Raw genomic sequence first — 27810 nt, 5'->3', positions numbered from 1 at the left:
AACAGTGGTGGTTGGTAGCCGTATGCACTGAAATGGAGAGAGGCCAGTGGCAGAGCAGACAAGGGTGTTGTGAGCATATTCAACCCACAGTAGTTGTGACGACCAGGATGAGGGGTTCTGGGAGGCCCTGCACCGTAGGGTTGTTTCCAGTTCTTGGTTCATGCGCTCAGTTTGTCCATTGCTTTGAGGGTGGAATCCAGAGGACAGACTGGCGGTGGCACCCAGCAGACTGCAGAACTCCCTCCAAAACACAATTGTGTTGATTGCATACTTGACAGGCTTTGATGAATCCCTGGATGTCCTCCTGCAAGGTGGGCCACCAGAAACGTTGGAGAACGGCAAGTCGTGTGCGTTGAACACCAGGGTGGCAGAACAGCTTGGAGGAGTGGGCCCATAGTAGCACATCTGACCTCAAGGCTGGAGGAACGAAAAGGCAGTTAGTTGGGCAGGTGCTGGGACCCGGCTGTCTTTCTGTGACTGCTCTCACTCTCTCCTCTATGTCCCAGGTCAATGTGGCAATAAGGCAAGACGGTGGAAGAATGGACTCAGATTTATCAGTAGAGTCTTCTGTCCTCTGGAACTGGCGGGAAAGGGCATCAGGCTTAACATTGCCTGTGCCCTCCAACCAATGGTGCCACTCCTCTAGAGCCATCTTTACCGCCAACAGTTCCCTGTTGCCAATGTCATAATTTCTCTCGGCAGAGGACAGGCACCGAGAGAAGAAGGCACAGGGATGGAGTTTATGGTCAGTATCAGAGCGCTGAGACAGGACAGCCCCCACCCCAACATCTGAGGCATCCACCTCGACAACAAACTGTCGTTCAGAGTCAGGCATCAGGAGGATGGGTGATGAGGTGAACCGATCATTGAGGGTTTTGAAGGCAGCTGCAGCTGAAGGTGACCACTGGAAGGGCACTTTGGAGGAGGTCAGGGCGGTGAGAGGGGCTGCCACGGAGCTGTAGTTGCGGACAAAGCAACAGTAAAAGTTTGCAAACCACAGGAAGTGCTGAAGCTGTTTACGGTTCTCAGGGACAGGCCAGGAGGTGACAGCAGAGACTTTGGATGGGTCCATCTGGATGTTGTCTTGTGCCACAATGTTCCCCAGGAAAGACACTGACACTTCTCTGCTTTCACAAACAGAATTCTCCAGGAGACGCTGAAGGACGGACTGGACATGATGGATATGTTGCTCCTTGGATCTCGAGAAGATGAGGATGTCGTCGAGGTAAACAAAAACATATCGATTGAGCATGTCCCTGAGCACATCGTTTGTCATTGCCTGGAAGACAGCAGGAGCATTGGTCAGGCTGAACGGCATCACAAGATACTCGTAGTGTCCAGTTGGGGTGTTGAATGCTGTCTTCCACTCATCTCCCTCTCTGATGCGGACGAGGTGGTAGGCGTTGCGCAGGTCAAGTTTGGAAAAAATGGTAGCCCCCTTGAGCAGTTCGAAGGCAGTGGAGATGAGTGGCAGTGGGTAACGGTTCTTTATGGTAATATCATTCAGTCCTCTGTAGTCGATGCAGGGTCTTAATGTCTTGTCCTTCTTCTTGACAAAGAAAAAACCTGCTCCAGCAGGAGATGAAGAAGGACGAATGATACCAGCGGCCAGGGATTCATTGATATAAGTCTCCATGATCTCTCTCTCGGGCTCAGAGAGAGAGAGTACAGACGCCCCTTGGGAGGCGAGGTACCAGGCAGAAGATCTATGGCACAATCATAGGGGCGATGTGGGGGCAGGGATGTGGCTCTGGCTTTACTGAAGGCCTGGCAAAAGTCATGGTACTCAGGTGGCACCCCTGAGAGGTCAGGTGAAGAACTGGAGTTGGAGCTGGAAGGGTGAAACGGAGCTGAGGCATGCTGCAGGCACCTTTGATGACAGGAAGAGCTCCACTCCAGAACGGCCCCCGTGACCCAGTCAATGTGAGGGTTGTGAAGACGGAGCCACGGAAACACCAGGATGAGAGGCAGATGGGAAGAGCTTAGGATGTGGAACTGGACGGTCTCATGATGATTACCAGAAAGCAGCAAGTGGACAGGAGAGGTCTGATGAGTGACCGTACCCAATATGTTTCCATCTAAGGCTCTAGCAGGAACCGGACGAGGCAAACGGACCCCTCTTGAGCCCCAGCTGAAGGACCACCTCCTCATCAATGATACTGGCATCCGCCCCAGAGTCAATGAAGATAGCCAAGGAGTGGGAGCCATCTGGAAGAAGAAGACAGCCTTGGAGCAGAGGTCTCTGAGTCTGGGGAGGTAACATGGCAGTTGAGCTCACCAGGGTCCCCCCCACAACTGGTGAGCTCTGGCTTTTGCTGGACAGTTGGAGATGTAGTGTCCTGCTGCCCCACAATAGAGGCACAGATTGGACCTGCGGCGGCGCTCCCTCTCCTCCAGAAAGAGGGAGGTGCGACCCAACTGCATGGGTTCAGGATCCTCAACCTGCTGATGCAGTGGGGTGGAGTTGGCTGCAGTAGCACCCCCACGGGAGCGAGGTGGAAGAGAACGTTGGGCCCCCTTGGCGCTTCTCTCTTTGACGGGCCTGGATACGTAAGTCAATGTGGATGGCCAATTCAATCACCCCGTCCAAGGTGATGGGGGTGTCATGTGAGACCAGTTCATCTTTAATGTAGTCAGCCAAACCGTGGAGGAAAGCCTCACAGAGGGCTGGACTGTTCCAACTGCTTTGGCTGACTCTGGTGCGGAAATCAATAGAATAATCGGCCGCCGTTTGCACGCCTTGCTTCAGTTCCATCAGTCCCCTTGTTGACTCAGAACCACAATTCTCAAACCCAAAAACCTTGCGAAGCTCAGCAGCAAAAGAGTCAAAGGAGGCACAGGCTGGAGACCGTCTCTCCCACTCAGCTGTTCCCCACAGTCGAGCTCTGTCAGATGACTGATGACAAATACTACCTTTGCTGGTTCCGTGGCAAAGGTGTGTGGCTGCAGGGCGAACAGAAGAGAGCAGTTGGTGAGAAAAGGGCCACCAGTCTCTCGGTCACTGTCGTAACGCTCCGGGGCTCAGGAGCATCCCTGGGCAGTGAAGAGACTGATACAGGTGCAGGAGTAGAAGCCGATTCTCCAGGAGAGGGAGCAGAGACAGCAGATGGAGAGAGCTGGAAGATGCAGGCTGCTAGCTGTTGCATCTGTTGGGCTAATGCTGCTAAGCGCATGTCCATGGGTCTCTGCAGCTTGTCTGGCTTCAGCAGCAGATGCAGCCATCACGGCCACATGCTGCTGCAGGACGCCCTCAATCGTCTCGAGGCAACTGAGTGGTGAGGGATTGTGTGCTTGGTCCATAGTTCGCCAGATTGTACTGTAACGAGTATGGAGTGAACCCAATTGCAGCACAAATGAACCAATGTTTTCGTTTTTAAACAGTCTTTATTTAGCAGGTTCGTGGTCATAAACAGAAGGCTTGTAAGTTTACCGGGGCTGAGACAAGAGACGATGGTCAGAGGCAGGTCGGGTCGATAACAGTTAGGCAATCCGGGAATCAGTGCTGGAGAGTCGGGCATGGGAGCTAAGACAATCTGGCAAAGAGTGAGTGAAGTGAAGCTGCATATATACTGGCTTGATTGGAGATGACGAGCAGGTGAGAGCAGTTTGACTGTTGAGGTGTGTGGCTGAGCGGCTGAGCAGGGGAGGAGCAGAGCAGACTGTGACATCTTCAGTATTGAACATTTAATAAAAATCAGAAACTTTCACTTTAAAAACATAAAGAACTCTGGGGTCGCCGGTGCCGCAGCGGCAGTGCGCGTGATCCCATGTATTGAGGCCTCAGTCCTCGCGCGGGTGGCCCAGGTTCGCGTCCGGCCTGTGGCCCATTTCCTGCATGTCTCTCCCCACTCTCCCTCCCTGATTTCTGACAGTCCACTTTCCTCCCTCTATAATAAAGGCATAAAGGCCAAAAATAAAGCTTAAAAAAAAAAAAAAAATCAGTTCAGATAATCTCGTGTCTTCAGGTTTGAACATTTAATAAAAATCAGAAACTTTCACTTTAAAAACTTAAAGAACTCCATTGAAAGTATTTTGGTAAAAATCAGATTTGTTGATGATGCAGATTCAAACAAGAAAATCAACATGAACAGCATTCAATCTAAAACTTCATGGAGGTCAGAAACATGTGAACATGAAAATGTTTCAGCTAATAATCAAACACATGAGATGTAAAACACAAACAGAGAAGAAGTGAACTGACCTCAGAGACTCCAGTCTACAGTTTGGACTCTGCAGAAAATCACTCAGCAGCTTCACTCCTGAATCCTGCAGCTCGTTGTTGTTCAGGTGCAGATGTCTCAGATGGGAGGGGTTGGACTTCAGAGCTGAGGCCAGAGAAGAACAGCTGATCTCTGACAAACTGCATCTCCTTAAACTGAATAAAGAATAAAAGAAGATAATAAAAAGAATGATGAATGAGATGATAAGAACATAACTAGGTCCAATCAGTGAGTGTGTCCCTAAAATAAGAATTGAGACTTTGTCATTGTGTTTGTAGTATCACTCCGTCTCTTTCTTTGTCTTCTGTACCACTTATTGGAGTCAACTCACAGTATTTGTAACGCGAGCGAAAAACAGCACAACTTTCCTTCGTTTCAAAAGGTTTACTGTAAAAATTTCAAAGTAAAATAAAAATAGAACAGAAGGTCGAAAGCACGGTCAAAAAACTGTGTAGCTTCCATCAATACTTGACTCCAACTACCTACGTTACATGCGTCACATTTAAATACGCAGTGATGTCATGACCAAAAACATTCAGAAACATAAAAAATAATTTATATTGACTAAATTATGACTTTACAAACCATTTTAAACATTATGAATTAACATGAACTTACTAAAAATCACATTTTAATCATTTTTAACTAAATATCTATAATCAAATCAACCATATGCATATTGGCTCTTACAGTGTTGTTGTGGATCATTCAATGTCAGCTTTCTACACCTGACACAGATGTTGTTGATGCTCTCCTCAATCTGCATCCCTCACGAAAAGGTCTAATATCGATAATATATGACAGACTGGCAGCTATTAAACAGGCCCCCCTTGACAAAATCAAATCTTCCTGGGAACAGGATCTAAACCTGTCTATTTCTGTGCTCTCCCCTGTCCTGTTCACCCTGTACACCTCTGACTTCCAGTATAACTCTGAGCTATGCCACATGCAGATATACTCGGACGACACTGCGATAGTTGCTTGTGTCAGGGATGGACAGGAGGAGGAGTACAGGAGCCTGATCGAGGACTTTGTGACGTGGTGCAGTGCCAACCATCTGCAGCTAAACACCTCCAAGACCAAGGAGATGGTGGTGGACTTCCGAAGGAAGAAACCACATCTTGAACCTGTTTCCATCGGCGGGGTCGACGTGGAGGTGGTCAGGACCTACGGGTACCTGGGGCTGCAGCTGGATGACAAGCTGGACTGGTCGCCTAACATGGACACTACCTGCAGGAAGGGACAGAGCCGTCTGTACTTCCTGAGAAGGCTGGGGTCCTTCAACATCTGCAAAAAGCTGCTGCAGATGTTCTACCAGTCTGTTGTGTCCAGCGTCCTCTTCTACGCAGTGGTGTGCTGGGGAGGAAGCTGCAAGAAGAGGGACGCAGCACGCCTGGACAGACTGGTGAGGAGGGCCGGCTCTGTGGTGGGCACAGAGCTGGACTCACTGGTGACAGTGGTGGAGAGGAGGTCTCTGGACAAAATGCTCTCCATCATGGACAACACACACCACCCTCTGCACAGCACCTTCACCGGGCAGAGGAGCATGTTCAGTGACAGACTGCTGTCACAGTCGTGCTCCACGGACAGACTCAAGAACTCTTTTGTCCCCCTGGCAATAAGACTGTACAACACTTCACTGTCACGGCAGGGAAGAAGCGCACGGTGAACCCTGGACTCATTTTTCACTTTTTTTTTTTTCTCACTCCTCATCTGCACTGCTGACCTCAGAGTCAGCCCCCAGTTGGACACTTTAATGCATGTTGATAGTCACTTACTGAGCACAGGTCACTTTAAAGATAATCACCCTAATCATGTCTGGTTTCATCCTACTGTTGTGTTATGCTACATCTGTAATGGTTGACATGATCACCCTAACTAGGTCAAGTTTCACTCTATTGTCTTTGACACTTAATGCTAATCTGCTCCTCAATAGTTGGGTACTTAAATGGCAATCACCCTAATCACTCCTGGTTTCACTTTATTGTCATGGACACTTAATGCTAATCACTGCTTCTGTATGTTGCTGAGCAAAATTGCTCCCTGCATTGACTGCTTAACGACTGTACTCACACCTCTGTCTACAGGTCTCCTTTAAACATCACACGTGTTTTTCTCTCCTCACAGGTTAGGTACATTATGTTATATAAGTTTTAAGCCTAAAACATGGCTAATGCCAACTGCACAACCTTTACTCTCAGTCACATAGGGGCTGCTAAATTTTGTTTGGGGGATTAGTGTATAGAGAGGTGGGGGGGGGGGGGGGGGGGGACTGCGGGTGTGTATTGTAACCAATGTCTTGTATTGTAACCAATGTCTTGTGTCCTGCCTGTCTGTATACTGCTACTGGATGCCCTGAATTTCCCTCGGGATCAATAAAGTATCTATCTATCTATCTATCTATCTATCTATCTATCTATCTATCTATCTATCTATCTATCTATTTCGGATGACACTTTGAGTTAAATTTTTAAGCTGGTCAATTCAACTTCCCTCTGTGCTCGTCATAGCCTACTACAGTTCAAAGTAGTGCATAGGGCCCACATATCAAAAGCTAAATTATCTCGCTACTATCCAGATGTTGATCTCTGTTGTGATAAGTGTAGGACTGCTGAGGCTTCTCTTATCCACATGTTCTGGTCGTGTCCCAGTCTGGAAAAATACTGGAGAGAAGTCTTTCAAACATTGTCTTCAGTCCTTCATCTGAATTTAGAACCTAATCCTCTGCTGGCTATTTTGGCACCACAGGAGACGACGACAACCATCTCACTCCCAGTAGGCGCCGCACAATCTCATTTGCGTCACTTTTGGCCAGGCGGGCCATTTTACAGAAGTGGAGGGATGCTGCTCCGCCCGCCCTCGCCCAGTGGCTTAGAGACCTTATGGCCTTAAAGCTTGAAAAGATTCGCTAGTCAGTCTGCAACTCAACTATTAAGTTTGAAAAGCTGTGGGGCCTTTTCTGGAATACTTTAGGAACCATCAGGAAACTTAACTTTAGACTTTTAGACTTTTTATTTCATTGTCCCCGAGGGGAAATTCTTTTTCACAGTGTACAGTTTTAAGAGCAGCACGCCTACAGGGGGTGGACACAGGCACAGGGAGATACATGAGAGACAACAGAACATACATGTGGAGCATCAGGACAGACAGTGATAGGGCATACAGTGACAGAACATACAGTGACAGGGCATACGGTGCATATGGTTATGGGGGGACTGTTGTTGAGGGCTGAGATGACTGCAGGCACCAGGCTTCTGCCGTATCGTGCCTTTCTGCACAGCAGGGACCTGTACCTGCGTCCGGAGGGCATGATGGTGAGGTGGCAGTTGAGAGGGTGGGTGGTGTCCAGTGCTATTGTGTGTGCGATGCGTGTGATGGCCTTTGAGTTGAGTTCTGACAGGGTGGGAGTGGGGAGACCGATTAATTTGGCTGCAATGTTTGTGACACGGGTGAGTTTTGTTCGGTTTTTGACGGTGAGCATGTTGAGGAAGCAGGAGGAACAGTAGAGCAGGATGGGCTGGACGATGCTTTGGTACAACAGGAGGAGGAGATGGGGGGCGACATATAGTCCTTTAAGTTTCCGGATGGCGTGCAGTCTTTGGTGGCTCCTTTTTTGAATGTCCGTTGTGTGCTGGTCGAAGGTGAGATTGTTAATTGTCCCAGATCTTGGTTATCTTACAATAAAAGCAGACTTGTTTATCTTTTAACATTCAAATAACCTGGCTTCCAGCTCTATAACTTTCCGACTTGCTCCAGGCGAGAGACAATGTGCGTTTTTTTTTGTTTTTTATGTTCTGTTCTGTTTTGTGTCTGGGGTTTTCTTTTTTTGTTATCTGTGAGTCTTTCTTTGCTTTTTCTCAAAATCATGTACGCCTCGTTTCTATAGATTGAGGATGTGTGGGGGTTCAGAAAATGACCAGTAACTGTAGATTTGTGAACTATGTGGATCCTCTCTGTATGTTTGTATCTGCATGTACAGTACAAATGATGAAAGTGTAGCTGTATATTTCTGCTACTTTACAGTTTACACACACCTGCTGTCTAACTCTGAATATTTGTACTCCCTTTGTGGAAATGTGTAAAAACCCAAGAAAAATATTCTTGAGAAAAAAAAAGAAAAATGTCAGCTTTCTACCGACATCATCCAAACATTCATCCAGCTGTTCATGTCAATAAAGACACCAACATGTTACTGATCTCAGTCAAGATTACACACCCACTACTCTACTGAGCTACACACACCTGGGACTGTCTGTCTGTGTGTGTGTGTGTGTGTGTGTGTGTGTGTGTGTGTGTGTGTGTGTGTGTGTGTGTGTGTGTGTGTCTGTGTGTGTGTGTGTGTGTGTGTGTCATAATCACATATGTCTTCAGTTTTTCAATAAAAATCAGAAACTTTCACTTAAAGAACTCCATTTAAAGTATTTTGGTAAAAATCAGATTTGTTGATGATGCAGATTCAAACAAGAAAATCAACATGAACAGCATTCAATCTAAAACTTCATGGAGGTCAGAAACATGTGAAGATGAAAATGTTTCAGCTGATAATCTAACACATGAGATGTAAAACACAAACAGAGAAGAAGTGAACTGACCTCAGAGTCTCCAGTCTACAGTTTGGACTCTGCAGAAAATCACTCAGCAGCTTCACTCCTGAATCCTGCAGCTTGTTGTTGCTCAGGTTCAGCTCTCTGAGATGGGAGGGGTTGGACTTCAGAGCTGAGGCCAGAGAAGAACAGCTGATCTCTGACAAACTGCAGCTCCACAAACTGAATAAAGAATAAAAGAAGAGAATAAAAAGAATGATGAATTAAAACCGCAAGCGGTGATGAAGGGACCGAAGCACCCCGCGCAAGTCGGTGCGTGTCGCGACCGCGAGAGTGCGACCGTGGGAGTGCAGTCGCGACAAGTGGCCAAGCAGCAGGCCTTACAGTCATCGAAGGTTAAAAAATTGGAGTGTGCCGAGACATCAAAGTTTGATGGTACGCCATGGCCACGCCCTTAAACGAAATAACGTGTGGAGCACAACGAGAGATCTTCAACATGTCTAGAATACACTGACACTGAGTTTACGATGATCGGATAAACGCTGTTGTAGGAGTTCGTTCAAATAGCTAACCTGTGAAACGTGAATTTCGGCCATTTTTGTTGCATTCAAAAATATATGGCGGACTTCCTGTTTGGTTATGACTATAGGTGTAAGAGGATTTTATGTAGGTCCTGACATGCCCAATGAGCATAAAAAAATTTGTGTATGTAGGACAAAAAAACCTCAATGGGGAGGCCTTTTTGAAAATTTCAAGGGGGCGCCACTGAGTAAATTAGCCACGCCCACTTTTTATGCCAACATGTCTAGTTTTATATTTCCACTGGGATCATGTGTATGATGTTTGATGAATGTATGACTATATTAAGGCCCATAACAAACTACTTCCTGTTTGTGACGAACAACGCGTCCGTATGACCACGCCCTTTGAGGAAATAATGTGCAGAGCACAACGAGAGATCTTCAACATGTCGAGAACACACTGACATTCTCATTGTGTCAATGGGATAAACGCTTTTGGAGGAGTTCGTTCAAATAGCTAACCTGTGAAACGCGAATTTTCGCCATGGAAAAAAAATATGGCGGACTTCCTGTTTGGTTTTGACTATGGGCGTAAGAGGATTTTATGTGAGATCTCGCATGCTTAATGTGCCTAAAAATTTTCGTGCACATACAATAAAAAAACCTCAATGGGGAGGCCCTTTTGAAAATTTGAAGGGGGCGCCACTGAGTCATTTTGCAAATTTTTATTATGAAATGGAGAAAATATCAAATTTTTCACCAGACCCGATGACGTTGGAGATTTTGATGAGTTTTCATTCACGTTCAAGCCTTCAAAAGTGGCTCCAAAGAGGCGGAACAAAAAAAAAAAAAAAAAAAAAAATTAAAACCGCAAGCGGTGATGAAGGGACCGAAGCACCCCGCGCATGTCGGCGCGTGTCGCGACCGAGAGAGTGCGACCGCGGGAGTGCAGCCGCGACACGAGGCCAAGCAGCAGGCCTTACAGTCATCGAAGGTTAAGAAATTGGAGGGCGCCGAGACATCAAAGTTTGATGGTACGCCGTGGCCACACCCTTTGACGAAATAACGTGCAGAGCACAACGAGAGATCTTCAATATGTCGAGAACACACTGACATTCTCATTGTGTCAATGGGATAAACACTTTTGGAGGAGTTCGTTCAGATAGCTAACCTGTAAACCGCGAATTTCAGCCATTCAAAAAAAATATGGCGGACTTCCTGTTGGGTTTTGACCGTGGGTGTAACAGGATTTTATGTAGCACCTAACATGCCCAATGAGCATAAAAAATCCCATGCATGTAGGACAAAGAAACCTCTATGGGGAGGCCATTTTTAAGATTTCATGGGGGCGCCACTGAGTCATTTAGCCACGCCCACTTATCATAACAACATGACAAGTTTAATTTTTCTACAGGGATCATGTGTCAGATGTTTGGTGACTCTACACCTATATTAAGACCCATAACAAACTACTTCCTGTTTGTGACGAACAACGCGTGCGTATGACCACGACCTTTGAGGAATTAACGTGCAGAGCACAACGATAGATCTTCAACATGTCTAGAACACACAGACCTTGACGTTGTGTCAATCGGATATAGGCTTTTGTAGGAGTTCTTTCAAATAGGTAACCTTTAAAACGAGAATTTTCGCCATTAAAAAAAAATATGGCGGACTTCCGGTTTAGTTTTGACTATGTGTGCAAGAGGATTTATTGTAGTTCCTGACATTATTAACATACAAAAAAATTGTCATGCATGTCAGAGAAGAAAACCTCTATGGGGAGGTCTTTCAGAAAGGTAAAATAGGGGTGAGCCGAAACATCAATGTTTGATGGTACGCCATGGCCACGCCCTTAAACGAAATAACGTGCGGAGCACAACGAGAGATCTTCAACATGTCTAGAATACACTGACACTGAGTTTACGATGATCGGATAAACGCTGTTGTAGGAGTTCGTTCAAATAGCTAACCTGTGAAACGTGATTTTTGGCCATTTTTGTTGCATTCAAAAAAATATGGCGGACTTCCTGTTTGGTTATGACTATAGGTGTAAGAGGATTTTATGTAGGTCCTGACATGCCCAATGACCATAAAAAAATTTGTGTATGTAGGACAAAAAAACCTAAATAGGGAGGCCTTTTTGAATTTTTCAAGGGGGCGCCACTGAGTCATTTAGCCACGCCCACTTTTTATGCCAGGATGTCTAGCTTTACTTTTCCACTGGGATCATGTGTCTGATGTTTGGTGAGTGTATGACTATATTAAGGCCCATAACAAACTACTTCCTGTTTGTGACGAACAACGCGTCCGTATGACCACGCCCTTTGAGGAAATAACGTGCAGAGTACAACGAGAGATCTTCAACATGTCGAGAACACACTGACATTCTCATTGTGTCAATCGGATGATTGCTTTTGGAGGAGTTCGTTCAAATAGCTAACCTGTGAAACGCAAATTTTCGTCATTGAAAAAAAATATGGCGGACTTCCTGTTTGGTTTTGACTATGTGTGTAAGAGGATTTTATGTGAGATCTCGCATGCTGAATGTACCTAAAATTTTTCGTGCACGTACGATGAAAAAACCTCAATGCGGAGGCCCTTTTGAAAATTTGAAGGGGGCGCCACTGAGTCATTTTGCGAATTTTTTTTACGAAATGACAAAAATATCAAATTTTTCGCCAGACCCGATGACATTGGAGATTTTGATGAGTTTTCATTCACGTTCAAGCCGTCAAAAATGGCTCCAAAGAAAAAAAAAAAGGTCCTTCGCACTGGTCAGTGCTTCGGTCCCTAATGAGATGATAAGAACATAACTAGGTCCAATCAGTGAGTGCGTCCCTAAAATAAGTAGAGAGACTTTGTCATTGTGTTATTGTGGATCATTCAAATGTCAGCTTTCTACAGACATCATCCAAACATTCATCCAGCTGTTCATGTCAATAAAGACACCAACATGTTACTGATCTCAGTCAAGATTACACAACCACTACTCTACTGAGCTACACACACCTGGGACTGCCTGTGTGTTTGGGTGTGTGTAAAATCAAACATTAGAAGAAATGTCTTTCTTTAATATATGATCAGTATCTCTCTCTTGTTCTCAGTGATTTCCCCCTCAGGTTTCATTTTCTCACTTCATCTTGTGTTCGTCCTTTTCTGATGACAGAGAGACGTTTGTTGTTTTTGATGACAGCGCTGTCTGAAAGACTGACATCATCTCATGTTTGTAATTTATGTTTTAAATCCTCGACTGACTCTCTTAAAGTTTAGCTTCTCATCATATTAATGTGAAGAGAGAAATGAAACCTGTAGTCTTACTTCAGAGTCTCCAGTCTACAGTTTGGACTCTTCAGTCCAGCAGACAGCAGCGTCACTCTTGAATCCTGCAGCTCGTTCCAGCTCAGGTCCAGCTGTCTCAGATGGGAGGGGTTGGACTTCAGAGCTGAGGCCACGACTTCACAGTGAGTCTCTGATAGTCCACAGCTACTAAACCTATTGTAAAACAAATGGTAGATAATGTTATTTAAAGGAAAGTCTTCATATTTTCATCTAATTTTAATTTTGTTAACAAACATTTCCATCACTTGTAAACGTGTTTCTCTGATGTCATGATTTAGTTCTGATTTCCTGTTTTTAGTTCTCATTGTTCCCTGTGTGTTTTCTGATTTATATTATAGTTCTAGTCTTCACTGTTTCCTGTCTTACTTTGTATCCTTGTGTCCTTCTACAGGATGTTGTCCGTAATATTTTTTCCTATGTTAAGGTTCCTAGTTTGGTGTTTCCTGTTTCATTTTGTAATATCTTGCTGAGGTTGTGTTTTCAGTGTCAGGTTTTTATTTGTACTTGTGCTCAAGTGTTCTGGTCTTGTGTTTCTTGTGTTTCCCGCCTTGTTGATGACCCTGATTAGTCTCACCTGTGTCTGATTGTCCCATGTCTATTTAGTCTCTGGGTGCATTCAGATTGTCCCTCCTATCTACTTTCACTATACACCTTTCCTTAACCCCGTGAAAACATCACAGGGTGAAGGAAAGGTGTTAGGAGACTTCATGAAGGACTTAGTGAAAGGTGTTAGGAGACTTCATAAAGGACTTAGGAAAGGTGTTAGGAGACTTCATAAAGGACTTAGTGAAAGGTGTTAGGAGACTTCATAAAGGACTTAGGAAAGGTGTTAGGAGACTTCATAAAGGACTTAGGAAAGGTGTTAGTTGACTTCATAAAGGACTTAGGAAAGGTGTTAGGAGACTTCATAAAGGACTTAGTGAAAGGTGTTAGGAGACTTCATAAAGGACTTAGTGAAAGGTGTTAGGAGACTTCATAAAGGACTTAGGAAAGGTGTTAGGAGACTTTATTAACGACCTTAGGAAAGGTGTTAGGACACTTCATAAAGGACTTAGGAAAGGTGTTAGGAGACTTCATAAAGGACTTAGGAAAGGTGTTAGGAGACTTCATAAAGGACTTAGGAAAGGTGTTAGGAGACTTCATAAAGGACTTAGTGAAAGGTGTTGGGAGACTTCATAAAGGACTTAGGAAAGGTGTTAGGAGACTTCATAAAGGACTTAGTGAAAGGTGTTAGGAGACTTCATAAAGGACTTAGGAAAGGTGTTAGGACACTTCATAAAGGACTTAGGAAAGGTGTTAGGAGACTTTATTAACGACCTTAGGAAAGGTGTTAGGACACTTCATAAAGGACTTAGGAAAGGTGTTAGGAGACTTCATAAAGGACTTAGGAAAGGTGTTAGGAGACTTCATAAAGGACTTAGGAAAGGTGTTAGGAGACTTCATAAAGGACTTAGGAAAGGTGTTAGGAGACTTCATAAAGGACTAAGGAAAGGTGTTAGGAGACTTTATTAACGACCTTAGGAAAGGTGTTAGGACACTTCATAAAGGACTTAGGAAAGGTGTTAGGAGACTTCATAAAGGACTTAGGAAAGGTGTTAGGAGACTTCATAAAGGACTTAGGAAAGGTGTTAGGAGACTTCATAAAGGACTTAGTGAAAGGTGTTAGGAGACTTCATAAAGGACTTAGTGAAAGGTGTTAGGAGACTTCATAAAAGGACTTAGGAAAGGTGTTAGGAGACTTTATTAACGACCTTAGGAAAGGTGTTAGGAGACTTCATAAAGGACTTAGGAAAGGTGTTAGGAGACTTTATTAACGACCTTAGGAAAGGTGTTAGGACACTTCATAAAGGACTTAGGAAAGGTGTTAGGAGACTTCATAAAGGACTTAGGAAAGGTGTTAGGAGACTTCATAAAGGACTTAGGAAAAGGCGATGGTATTGTTTTGACAATCCGACCACACTTTCACTCGGTGATGTCATAATAATGTGACGGCGGCGGAGGCAAGAGACGTGAGTCTGCCGTGGTGGAACTACAGTTTACAGAAAATGGACTATGGACGGATCTTATCATGGCCGCCACTTAACTGCTTCCAGGGTTAAAGAAGAAATGTGAGTGTTAGTGGACAGGAGGGACAATCTGAACGCACCCTTTGTCTTTGTTACCCTCTGTGTCAAAATAGGACAAAATGAGAGCGAACAGAAAAAGTGACCAGATCACGTTTGTTCCCAACACATCGTGTTGCCCTTTTCTGTAAAGGATTGTAAATACTTTGTTTGTTTTTTGTTTGTTCACTGACCGGGATTTTGGCAAATTTTTTACATGGTTGTATATATTTTCTTTGGTGAATAAAAACCCACCAACAGAAGTTTTCCTGACTGAGCCATCATCTTTTCACTTTTAAAAACGAACCTGTGACAAGCTGCATCTGCTCATAAAGTCAGAGCAGAACAAGCAGCAGACCGGGGACTCAATTTATGTTGTTTGTTGTCATAAATCACTCTGTTACTTTTATTGACCTCTAACCCCGCTGTCACATGCTCAACTTTATCAAAGCTCAACAGAGAAATAAATCTTGTTTTTGTAGCTTTTAGTAAATTCATTATTCTCAGATGGATTCTTGTTCGGGGTTTGTAAAGTTGTAATAAAGAGGCAGTTCAGAGGAGAGCGGCCAATAAAATCATCCATGACTTCAATCTGTGATCTGATCCAACACAACATAATACCTGACTAACACAGTTCAATGTACTGAAATCTATTATTTTGGCTGCTTGACTTTTTGATCCACCTTCTGTCTGTAACGTGATGTAAGACATGACTGTTGGTAACTTCACTCATCATGTCACTGTTACTAATCAACCTCTCGTTAGCTGTGTTACTTTAAGTTCTTACTGTCAGCATAAAGTCAGGACAGACAAACTCAAACGTCCCTTTTCACGCACGCTAACACAACTCAGACTTTACTCTCGAGTCCATGAAGGAGGAAAACACAAATGTCCGAGCGCTTTGAATCAAGACAGAGACAAATATTCTTCATTTACTGAATATAGATGAACTCTGTTTTCACAAACAGAGAGATTATATATTATATATATATGAAGAACAAAACGGCTTATTGTTACTTTATTTATACTCATATTTAATCACATCTGGACTTACTTTGCCTTCCTGCAGTTCCTCACAGCTGGAATCAGTCTCAGTCGTCCCTGGTCTGAAGTCTTGTACTTACTCAGGTCAAACTCATCCAGAACCTCCTCAGACATCTGCAGCATGTAGGCCAGAGCAGAGCAGTGGATCACAGAGAGTTCCTTCTCTGATCTGTTCTCTGACTTCAGGAACTCTTGGATCTCCTGATGGACTGAGAGGTCCTTCATCTCCATCAGACAGTGGAAGATGTTGATGCTTCTGTCAGGAGAGATGTTATAACTGTTCATCTTCTTCAGGTTGTTGATGACTCTCTGGATCATTTCTGGATTGTTGTCTGTCTGACCCAACAGGCCTCCTAAGAGCCTCTGGTTTGACTCCAGAGAAAGACCATGAAGGAAGCGAACAAACAGGTCCAGGTGACCGTTCTTACTTTCCAGGGATTTCTCCATGGCACCTCTCAAGAAGACTTCCAGAGATAAGTCATAGCTTTCAGGAGTTTTGAAAAGGTTCAAAATCTTCTTTAAAAAAGTATTTCCAGATGATTTCCTGTGTTGGATGTCTTTAAGGAAAGCCTCCACTACACCTCTCTTCCTGTTGGTGAAACAGTGGAACATGTAGACTGCAGCCAGAAACTCCTGAACGCTCAGATGAACAAAGCAGTAGACTGATTTCTGGAACATCACACACTCTGTTTTGAAGATCTCTGTACAAACTCCTGAGTACACCAAGACCTCTGTGACATCCAGACCACACCGCTCCAGGTCTTCTTGGTAGAACAGGATGTTTCTGTCCTCCAGATGTTCAAATGCCAGCCTCCCCAGCTTCAGAAGAACTTTTCTGTCGGATTTGGTGAGTTTCTGAGGACTCGCCTGACGTCCCTTACCATACTTGTTCTTCTTCCTCTTTGTCTGAACCAGCAGGAAGTGTGAGTACATGTCAGTCAGGGTCTTGGGCAGCTCTCCTCTCTGCTCTGTGCTCATCATGTGCTCCAGAACTGTGGCAGTGATCCAGCAGAAGACCGGGATCAGACACATGATATGGAGGCTCCTGGATGTCTGGATGTGTGAGATGATTCTGCTGGACAGATCTTCATCCCTGAACCTCCTCCAGAAGTACTCATCCTTCTGGGCGTCAGTGAAACCTCGTACTTCTGTTACCCTGTCAACACATGAAGGAGGGATCTGATTGGCTGCTGCAGGTCGAGAAGTGATCCAGATGAGAGCTGAGGGGAGCAGATTCCCCTTGATGAGGTTTGTGAACAGTGTGTTTAACGATGACTTCTGTGTGACATCAGACACAACCTCCCTGTTTGTGAAGTCCAATGACAGTCTGCTTTCATCCAGGCCGTCAAAGATGAACAACAGTTTACAGACAGCGAGCGTCTCTGCTGCCACCTTCTGTAATGTTGGATGGAAAACACGGAGCAGCTCAAGAAGACTGTAGCGTTGATCTCTGATCAAGTTCAGCTCCCTGAATGAAAGCAGGATCAGCAGACTGACGTCTTGGTCCTCTGAGCCCTCGGCCCAGTCCAGAGTGAACTTCTGCACTGAGAAGGTTTTTCCAACACCAGCCACGCCGTTTGTCAGAACCACTCTGATGGGTTTCTGTTGGTCGGGTTGAGCTCCTGTCTTTGGTTCCTGTTGGTCGGGTTGAGCTCCTGTCTTTGGTTCCTGTTGGTCGGTTAAGGCTTTAAAGAGGTCCTGGCACTTCATTGGAGTCGCATGGAGGGTCTTCTTCTTTTTAGAGTCTGTCTCCATCTGTCTCACCTCATGTTGGGCGTTCATCTCTTCACTCTGCCCCTCTGTGATGTACAGCTTAGTGTAGATCCTGTTGAGGAGGATTCTCCTTCTTGTTTCTTCACTTCCTTCAGTCACATGTTCATATCTCCTCCTCAGACTGATCTTATATTCATCTAAAACCTCCTGCAGACCTCTATCTGCTGAAAGAGAAGAAACATATCCTGAGACTGGATTTATTAAACAAACTGACTGACACAAAAACCTCCCTGTGATAAATGTGTGCTGCTACAATAGAAGAAGAACATATTAAATACAATCAGGTTAAATTATATTGATACATTTGACTATTAATGAAAATATGAACAGCATTAACAACAAATGTAATAAATGATAAAGTCTTGTTTTCAGACTCAGTGACTTCAGTCTTACTGATTTCAGTGCTGGACTGACTGGATATCTGCAGTCCTCGTCTTATTACAGGTCTTTGTCCACACTGGGGACAGGAGGACTCTCCTGATGAAGTGGACTGGTCCCAGTATGAGGTGAGACACTGTCTGCAAAACCAGTGTCCACAGCTGGTAGAAACTGGATCTCTCAGGACGTCCTGACTCAAAGCACATCTGGACAGCAGCTCCTCGACAGAAACAGACCTCTTTGTTTTTCTGTAGAGATAAAAGATAAGATGAGGAACTTCCAGGAGACAGGCAGATGGAGTCGATGCGTGGCGCAGGTGCTCCGGTAAATTGTTGACTTTCCACACCACCCTGCCCTTTAATCCCTTTCAAATTCTGGAATAATTCGATATTTTTCAAACTCTTTTCCTTAACTTAGCTCAAATCCTTTTTTAAATGGCTTCCAAAGCCACTAAATTGAGCAAAAAAGACGAGGCTAGCTTAACACTGGAGGCTGCTTGAAAAACATAGAGAGGAGATAGCTGCTGAATTCAGAACTTCGTTCACTCAGCTGGACTCCAAACTCGACCAGACACGACTTGCAGTGGAAGAACATGGCCAGCGTGTCTCCTCCCTCGAGCTTGTCGCTGAAGACCTGAGCCAGCGGGTTTTGGACCTCGAAGACACCTGTTCCGCTCTGCGTGAGGACAACGTGAAGCTAAAGGCCAAAGTGACAGACTTGGAAAGCCACAGCAGACGCCAAAATATTCGCATCCTCTGCCTTCCAGAGTCCATAGAAAGTGGGCGACCCACTAAATTCTTCTCTAAATTGCTGTGCGAGATTTTTGGAACCGAGACGCTGCCGTCCCCTCCTGACATTGATAGAGCTCATCGCTCGCTAGCAGCTAAACCGGCCCCCGGACAGCGACCGCGCCCGGTCATTCTGCGGTTGCACTGGTACCAGGCGAAAGATCTCCTCATCAGGGAAGCGCGGTGGAGAGGGAAACTCGAAAATCGTGAACAAACAATTAGTGTTGTGGAAGACTACAGCCCAGAAGTCATCAACCTGCGAGCAGAATATAAGGACGTCATGGCAGAACTTTACAAGCGCGGCCTAAAGCCTGCTCTACTCTACCCGGCGCGGCTTCGCCTCACTCTGCAGAGTGGAGCCAGGAAGTGGATCGGCTCCGTTGTGGAGGCACAAGACTATATCGATAACCTCTCTCAGCCACCGACTTCTACCTGAATGGGCGACCTGGTGTATGTGGACACATAAATGGTAGCAATATCTGCAACAGTATAAGGCACGGTGCTCGGCACGTGCAGCACTATGCACTCTGTTACCTGTCAGTATGTCATTCATTTCGCCCGCACGTGAGTAACTCTGTTCTGTTACATCTGTTAATGCCATTACGCAGTCTATAACTAAGTCAGCTACCAGAAATGTCTGCTCATGTATACTTCTATTGTGTCAGTTTTATTACACATGAATACTGTGTTCGTTCTACCAGTTTTTATATAACTGTCCCCTGCTCATCATAACGTTTAGTTCAGATATGACGGTCCAGAACCTACTTGTTTCTATAAGATTTAATTCCCTATCACTGTAGCTCTGTATTGTATTCCTAGCATCCTACCGTGGGGTTGTTTGTGTTTTTTCCCCCTCTCATTTTTTGCCACTACTGTGGAAAAATGAAGCATAATTTTATTCTAATTCTATAAGGGCTTATACGCACGTTTATTTTTATTTTTTACTGGAGTTACTCTATAGTTAGTGCAAGATAGGAAGTGTGTTCGTTTTGACAATGTTTTTTTTTTTGTAACTTATTTTTTATTACATTTTCTTTTCAACAGTTACAGTGGTAGGGCACATCATACATACATGGTTAAACACATCCTTATATCAATGTCCTTATTGCTCAGTGGTAATGGCGGTGTCTTCTTCTCGTCTTCGGTAATCAGTCCATTTTACACATTTATCCTCAAATTGTGTCTCTTGCAGTCTCAGTTTATGTGTGATTTTCTCCATTACAAAAATCTTTTCCACAGTGCACATCCACTGCTCCTCCGTCGGGGGGTCTACTTTGTACCACATTCTAGTAATTGTTTTTTTACAGGCTGACAGCAGTACTTTAACAAGATACTCATCCTCTGGTTGTATTATATCCTGTGTTAAATTTCCCAAATTTGCTTCCGGTATGGCGCATGGTTGAGCCAGACGTGCGGGGAGTAGCTCCGAGCATTTCCTAAACTTATATAGTCTGAACGACCAAAACTTGTAAAACTTTATTGGATTTGTGGTTCGAAGTTGACTGGCTCTCTCTCCACCATGTCGGGCAAAAACCAAACGACCTCAGTGAGGGGAAAAAACGTGGCGTCTGCGGACCCCACAACGCCAACCGACCACACGGCTAACATGGCGGCGGACTCCGGGGGACCTTTGACTATATCCGAGCTTAAAGCCGAGCTGGAGAAAAACCGGGCAGCCATTTCCAGCGAAATCCAAGCCTCACTTTCGCCCATCCAGCTCGCCCTTGACACTGTTCGCAAAAAATTGAGGACTACGACCCTCGCCTGGCAGATATGGAGATCTCCCTGTCTGATCACAGCGACAGGCTAACTAGCTTGGAGAGGCTAGTGGCTACACTTCAAGCCGAGAACACGGAGCTGACAGAGAAGGCGGAGGACCTCGAGAATCGATCCCGCCGCAACAACCTTCGTGTGATAGGACTTCCAGAGGGCAGTGAGGGAAAGGCCGCTACCGCATTTATGTCCAAGTTCCTAGTCGACCTCCTCCAGGATGACAACTTTACCACCCCACCGGAGCTGGACAGAGCCCACCGAGCCCGGAGGGCGATGCCCGCTCAGGGAGCGCGACCCAGGCCAATTATTATGCGCTTTCTGCGTTATCAAGAGAGGGAGCAAGTGCTTTCAATTGCCCGTAAAAGGGGCCAGCTAATCTACAAAGGTAACAAGATTTTCATTTTTCCTGATTTAAGCACGGCCCTCGCCAAGAAGCGTGCCACTTTTAACCTCATCAAATCCAAGCTGTACCAGAGGGGAATCAAGTTTTCACTGAGCTATCCGGCCGTCCTGTGCCTAACACACCAACAGGTGGAGCGCAAGTTCCACACCCCAGAAGAGGCTGAACAATTTTTTACCAAGCACATGAGCTCCGACTGAGTTCAACATTTCACCACGGGACATCGCTGAAAAACGACGGGACTTCAGTTTTGGGTGGCCGACCTCTGGACACGCGACAGACTTTGACTGTATTCCGTGGACTGAGACCTCCAGTGCAGCGATCGGATCGGTGACGGGCTGCGGCGAGCCGAACGACTATCTCCAGCCTGCTCTCTGCGATCGGGCCGGTACCGATCGGAACTTTTATCGAAATTCCAGCAATCAACTCACCTTTTCACAGCGGACCTAACCCCGGTCGGGTTCTTTCTTTTGGACTTATTTGGACTCTGAACAGTCACCCTGATCCGACGACTGCTAAGGTAATTTCCACACTGTTACTCGCTGTAGGGGATACATCTTCCTGAAACAACTCCCTGTATTATGCTGTGATCTCTATCTGAAATACTGTTCTGTGGCTAAGGGTAAAACACTTAAATGCTTTGCCATTGATCGTAGCTCCCAATTCCTCTACTAATACTGTTGCGCGCCCGGATGTTGTACTGCCTTCCGTTACATTATTTTGCCATTAACTTCGCCCTGTCATCTTGTTTTATTTCAGTGATTTCAGTGTGAATGCACGTGTATATGTGTATACATATGGGGGTATGTATGTGTACGTAATTATGCATACACATTTCTGTGGCTTGATTCCCACATGCCTTTAGTACCCAAGTTATTGTTACTTATACATGGTCAGTATTGTAAGTTCAGGGGCTCTCCCCCCACGAGTTAGGCGGGATGGAGCTCTTAGCCAGGCTCTCCCGGAAGTTAGAGACATCCATTCATCTCCTGTCGGCTCCTGTTCCTGGAGCAGAATTGGAGAGCGGGGCCTGGGCTTTCGGGTCCCCCTTCGGGGGTCCGGTGCGCCCGCGGTCCCGTGGGCGGGGTAAGTGTTTTGGCTACAGTGTTTGGGATTGTAGCCCCTTCTCTGTTTGTTTATGTATTTTTCCTTTGTTCGAGTTTATGTCACTAAAGTTTATTTTTGCATCAGCTGTCTTTGCCAAAACATGCAACAATGTCACACCCAGTTGAGGGGCAAGCGCATGTGGGGGGCTACAATATCTTAAGCTGGAATGTGAGAGGATTGGGTCATGTTAATAAGAGAGCCAAAGTGTTCTCACACCTTAAGTCACTATCCGCAGATATTGTGTTTTTACAAGAAACACACATTAAACAGAATGCTAAAGGCAGACTTAGAGTCAGCTGGATAGACCAAATATATCAAGCCAATTTTAATACCAAAGCTAGAGGGGTTGCAATCCTATTCAGAAAAAAACATCCCATTCACATACTCTTCTACCATTTGCGACCCCAACGGCAGGTTTCTGATAGTTTCCGGCAAATTACATTCTTTACCTGTTACTTTTGTAAATATTTATGCACCTAATTTCGATGACCCCCAGTTCTTCCAGAAGGTCTTTAATGCTATCCCGAATCTCACAGACACTAATGTGATCATTGGCGGGGACTTCAACTGCACACTCGACCCACTCCTAGATAAACAACAATCAAAATCTCTCCAGAAGTCAAACTCAAGTATCCTCCTGAACACGCTAATGAATAATCTAAATTTTGTTGACGTATGGCGACTCACTCACCCTAAAGACAGAGACTATTCCTTCTTCTCCCCAGTCCATAAATCTTATTCCCGTATTGACTATTTTCTGTTAGATTCCAAATTGTTATCTTATGTGGAAAAAGTAACATATCAGCCCGCCTTAATTTCAGACCACTCAGTTCTAGCTTTGGTATTAAAAGTCGAAGGGCAGAAAACGCAGTGTCGGCAATGGCGTCTCGATCCCACACTGCTATCTGATAGGGAGTTTACTGAATACTTAAAAATACACATTTCCCACTTCCTCGCAGAAAACGATACTGGTGAGGTAAACGACTCTGTTTTGTGGGAATCCTTAAAAGTTGTCATGAGGGGCCATATTATATCCTACGAAGTCAATAAGAAGAGAAAAGAAAACAATCGACTTAAAGAAATAGAGCGCAAAATATTTACTTTAGAAAATTTGTATAAATCCAACCAGAGTGATGCCACACTCGAGTCAATTACTAAATTAAGATTTGAATATAACACCATCCTATCCCATCGAGTTGGCGTAATGCTTTTCAAAACTCAACAGCAATATTTCGAATTGGGAGACAAACCTCACAGATTATTAGCGAGACAGCTGCGTCAGTCTCAAGCAAGCCGAGCCATCCATAAGATCAAAAACAAGAATGGCAAACTTACAACAGATCCGGCTGAAATTAACGAGTGCTTTGCACAATTTTATGAAGATTTGTACCAGTCCAAAAGCAAACCCACTGACACCCAAACCATGAATCAATTTCTAGAAAACAGCCACCTTCCCACATTAAACGAAGAAGCAGTTAAGATGTTGGATGCTGAGATTACCTTAAATGAAGTTAAAACTGCCATATCCCAATTTCCAAATAACAAAGCTGCCGGCCCTGACGGATTTGTCATTCAGTTCTATAAGACCTGCTTATCTACTGTTGCTCCACTACTTCTGCGCATGTTCAATCACTCAAAAGAAACATCTCAACTACCCCCCTCATTATACAATGCCAATATTACACTTATTTTAAAAAAAGACAGAGACTCACTGGAAATGTCCTCATACCGCCCAATCTCCTTGCTACAAATGGAGATGAAGATACTTAGTAAGGTGCTTGCAAACCGGCTTTCCAGACACATGGCCTCAATTATACATCCGGACCAAACAGGATTTACTCCTGGTCGACACATATACTCCAACCTGCGCCGCCTCTTTAACATTATGTACCATAAACCCGAAGAGGAATCAGTAGTAATTGCCCTGGACGCAGAAAAGGCTTTCGACCACATAGAATGGAAGTATATGCTTTCCACCCTACAACACTTTGGCTTCGGTAAAAAAATTATCCATTGGATAAGTATTATTTATCCTCAAGCTTCCATAATTACAAATGGAGAGTTGTCAAAACCATTCCAGCTCCAGAGAGGTGTCCGTCAGGGCTGCTCTTGCTCCCCATACCTCTTCAATATGTCAATTGAAGCACTAGCCTGTCAAATCAGAGCCAGTCGTGATATTGCTCCAATTCAGGTTCATAACACATCGCATTCCTTATCTCTTTTTGCAGATGACGTAATTTTATTTTTGTCTCACCCAAAATCTTCAATTCCTCCGTTATTACAATTAATTGAAACGTTCGGAACATTTTCAGGATACAAAATAAACTTCAGAAAGAGTGAACTGATGCCAATATCTGAAAAAGTAGACCTTGACTTCCTGCGCTCCACGCCTTTTAAATTAGAAAGTGAACAGCTTAAATACCTCGGCATAATAGCTCTTGAAGACCAATTGGGAATGTAAGATTACACAATTGAAACGTAACATCGAATTTTGGAATACACTCCCTATCTCTATGGTTGGCCGTATTAATGCCATAAAGATGGTATTTCTCCCAAGACTCTTATATGTCTTTCAGTGCATCCCAGTATGTATCCCCCTCTTTTATTTCAAAATGCTGGACTCTATTGTCACACCCTTCTTGTGGAATAACAAAATAGCCAGAATTTCCAAAAACCACCTGTGTAAATATAAACGAGAAGGAGGCTTCATCCTACCTCAGTTTAAATTTTATTATTGGGCAGCCAACTTGAATGTGCTATCCTTTTGGCGCAACTGTTTGTCTGCAAACGACCCACAAGCGAGTAGACCCTCATGGCTCCAATTGGAACTAGCTTCATGTGGTAGAACCTCTCTTCCAGCACTTTTGAATAACCCAGATAAGATCAAAATACCAGTACATATAAAAAACCCAGTTGTTCTCCATTCTCTTAAAATTTGGAAACATGTGCAGGCATTTCTCAACCTACCCAAGGTATACACAGATAGCCCAATTTGCCATAATCATGCCTTCTCTCCAGCCCTGACAGACCCAACCTTTCTTAAGTGGAAGGACAAAAACATTGTTACTATTAAAGATTTATACCATGGTGGCAAATTTATGTCTTTTCAACAACTTCAAGAGCTGCACGGCGTATCAGCAACACATTTCTACAGATACCTGCAAATCAGAAATTTTTTGAGAACCCATTGCACAAATTATAAGTACAAACCTGCACATGCCATGCTGGACAGCATTCTCAAACATGAACCCGGGGCAAAAGGATCAGTTTCCTTTTTTTTATCATGTTCTACAATCCCATGTAAAATTGCCTGATAACAAACTGAAAACTCAATGGGAACTTGAACTGAATGCTGCAATCTCAGCAGAGTTATGGGAGAGGACCCTTTCGAACATACACCTCAGCTCCGTTAACGCTAGACACACCTTGATACAATTCAAAGTGGTACACAGACTACACTACCCCAAAGCAAGACTCCATGCCATATACCCTAACACTTCCCCGCTATGCGACAAATGCAAACAATACACCGGAACACTTGCCCACCAGTTTTGGTCCTGTCCTAAATTAGCCTCCTTCTGGACCCTTGTGTTTGACTACATATCAAAGGCATTTAACAAAATTATTACCCCAGACCCATTTCTTGCTATCTTCGGTTCAGTAGACTCAAACCCATGCGTTGATAAATATTTAGGCCAAGCAATCTCCTTATGCACATTGTTGGCTAAACGCCTTATCTTACAAATATGGAAATCGGAAGCAGGTCCTTCATTCCAACAATGGCTCAGAGAATTGGGGAATATTTTGCACCTGGAGAGATTACGCTACAAACTGGCTAACAGAGAAAATGCTTTTATGAAAACATGGAAGCCTCTCTTGGATAAATGGCAGACCACCTCCAATAGATCCCCCCCTCACGCCGCCTCGCATTGCGCTTGAACCCTCCAGAACGGCATCTTAGACAACATTTATGTTATAGAGCTGTCTCAAACCTGCTGATGCTTGTTTGTTTGTTTTTTCTTGTTTGTTTTCTTTTTGTTGTTTATTTTATTTTTATTATTCTTAAAATTTACTTTCCGATTGTTAGTTTTTCCATTTGTATAATTGTCAATGCTATAGCAGCCTTTAATCACTCTTATTTACTTTACATTTTTGCATACCCATTATGTATGTCTTGTATTTTATGTTCTGCACTTATAAAAAAACAATAAAAAAAGTTAAAAAAAAAAAAAAAAAAATCCCAAATAAAGTATCTTACATGTTTTTGGTATCTCATATCCTATTATTTTTTTGTAAACCCCTCCACATTTTGTCCCAGTATCCTTTTATCTTTTGGCAGGACCAAAATATGTGTGTGTGGTCAGCATCCATGTGGCCACATGCTCTCCAGCATGGCTGTTGAGTAGACACTAACCTTTTCTTAATCTTTGGAGTTATAAAAAATCTGACCACATTCTTCCAGTTAAATTCCCTCCAGATCCTGGAGCTAGTGGACGTGCACTGCGTTTTACAAATATTAAACCACACTTCCTCTGTTATTTGTTCTTTTAGTTCCTTTTCCCATTTTTCTTTGATATAAAGGGAGGAAGATTTTCTACATGACATCAAACTTTTATAAAGGACTGAGATTACTCTGCATTTTTTACCTTCATAAGCTCTCCGAAATACCTCAACAACTTCATTATCAGTATCAGTTTTAATCTCTTTCTCATAATAATCCTTTATTTGTAGGTAGCAATATTGTTCATGTTTATCTAATCCAAATTTATCCCTCAACTTCTCAAAACTCTGCATCCTACCCCGTTCAACCATTGTACACATTGCTGTGATCCCTTTTCTTGCCCATTGTTTAAACCCTTTATCATTTACCCCAGGTATAAATCTATCATCAAATGCAAACCAACTCAAAATTCTTATCTCTTTCTCCAGTTTATACCTTTCAACAACGGTATTCCATGTTTCAATTGTGTTTTTGGTTATTGCATTCAATTGGTTACCTATTTTTCCCAGTAGGCCTTTATATGCTATCAAGTTTCGCAATTCAACGTCCGCCTGCCCTATTTCTATACTTTTCCATCTTGAGAAATATTCATTGTTACACCAACATATCAAGGGTCTGATTTGTGCAGCGTAGAAGTACTCCTCAAGGCTTGGCAGAGCCAGTCCTCCCATGTCTTTAGGGAGCTGCAGAGTTTTGTATCTGGTCCTAGGTTTCTTTCCTCCCCATATGAATCTTGATATCCACCTGTCCCATTCAGTAAATTGCTTTGCTGGAATCTTAACTGGCAGAGACTGAAACGTATAAGTATAAGAGTCTCGGTAGAACATTTATCTTAATTATTTCTATCCTTGAGCTAAAGTCTAAAATAAAAGCAGACCATCTCTCCAAGTCGCTCCGAACTTCCTGATTTATTTTAGTGTAGTTGACAATGGTTTTTAAGAGCTCGCTGCTTTTTTTTTTAGCAGCCTTCTTTTTTGGGGTGGGGAGGGAGGTAAGGGGTATAGTCGCTGCCAGCAATATTTTAGCTATCCACACAAAACCAGTTTACACCTTTTTCAGCTTTAGCATAGGACTATTCTATGGTCTACCTTTTTTTACACTTCATCCCTCTTCGTCGAGCTATATGGACAGGCATCTTAACCATCCTATTAAAAGAAGAAAGGTCTTCCCACACCTCAAACAGCTTAAGACAGAAATAGCATTCCTACAGGAAACTCACATTCGCAAATCCGATAGCGATCGACTTTTGCGGTGCTGGAGGGGGCAGAGGTTTTCAAGCCAAAGCCAGAGGGGTCTCGATACTGATTAATGAAAATA

At 44.0% G+C, this 27810-nt stretch overlaps 1 protein-coding gene across 1 annotated transcript in view; it reads right to left on the bottom strand.

The window, feature by feature from the left end:
• The window catches only part of LOC306825397 (uncharacterized protein), a 141368-nt gene that overhangs the window by 54224 nt on the left and 59334 nt on the right, over positions 1 to 27810 (bottom strand). The window contains exon 7 of the mRNA XM_079346115.1: positions 8813 to 8986. Within this exon, the coding sequence (XP_079202241.1) occupies positions 8813 to 8986 (174 nt within the window). The remainder of the gene's footprint in view (positions 1 to 8812; positions 8987 to 27810) is intronic.

Source organism: Symphodus melops (assembly GCF_947650265.1).
Source record: "Symphodus melops genome assembly, chromosome: 6".
NCBI lineage: Eukaryota > Metazoa > Chordata > Actinopteri > Labriformes > Labridae > Symphodus > Symphodus melops.
This window is presented reverse-complemented; position numbering and strand designations above follow the sequence as displayed.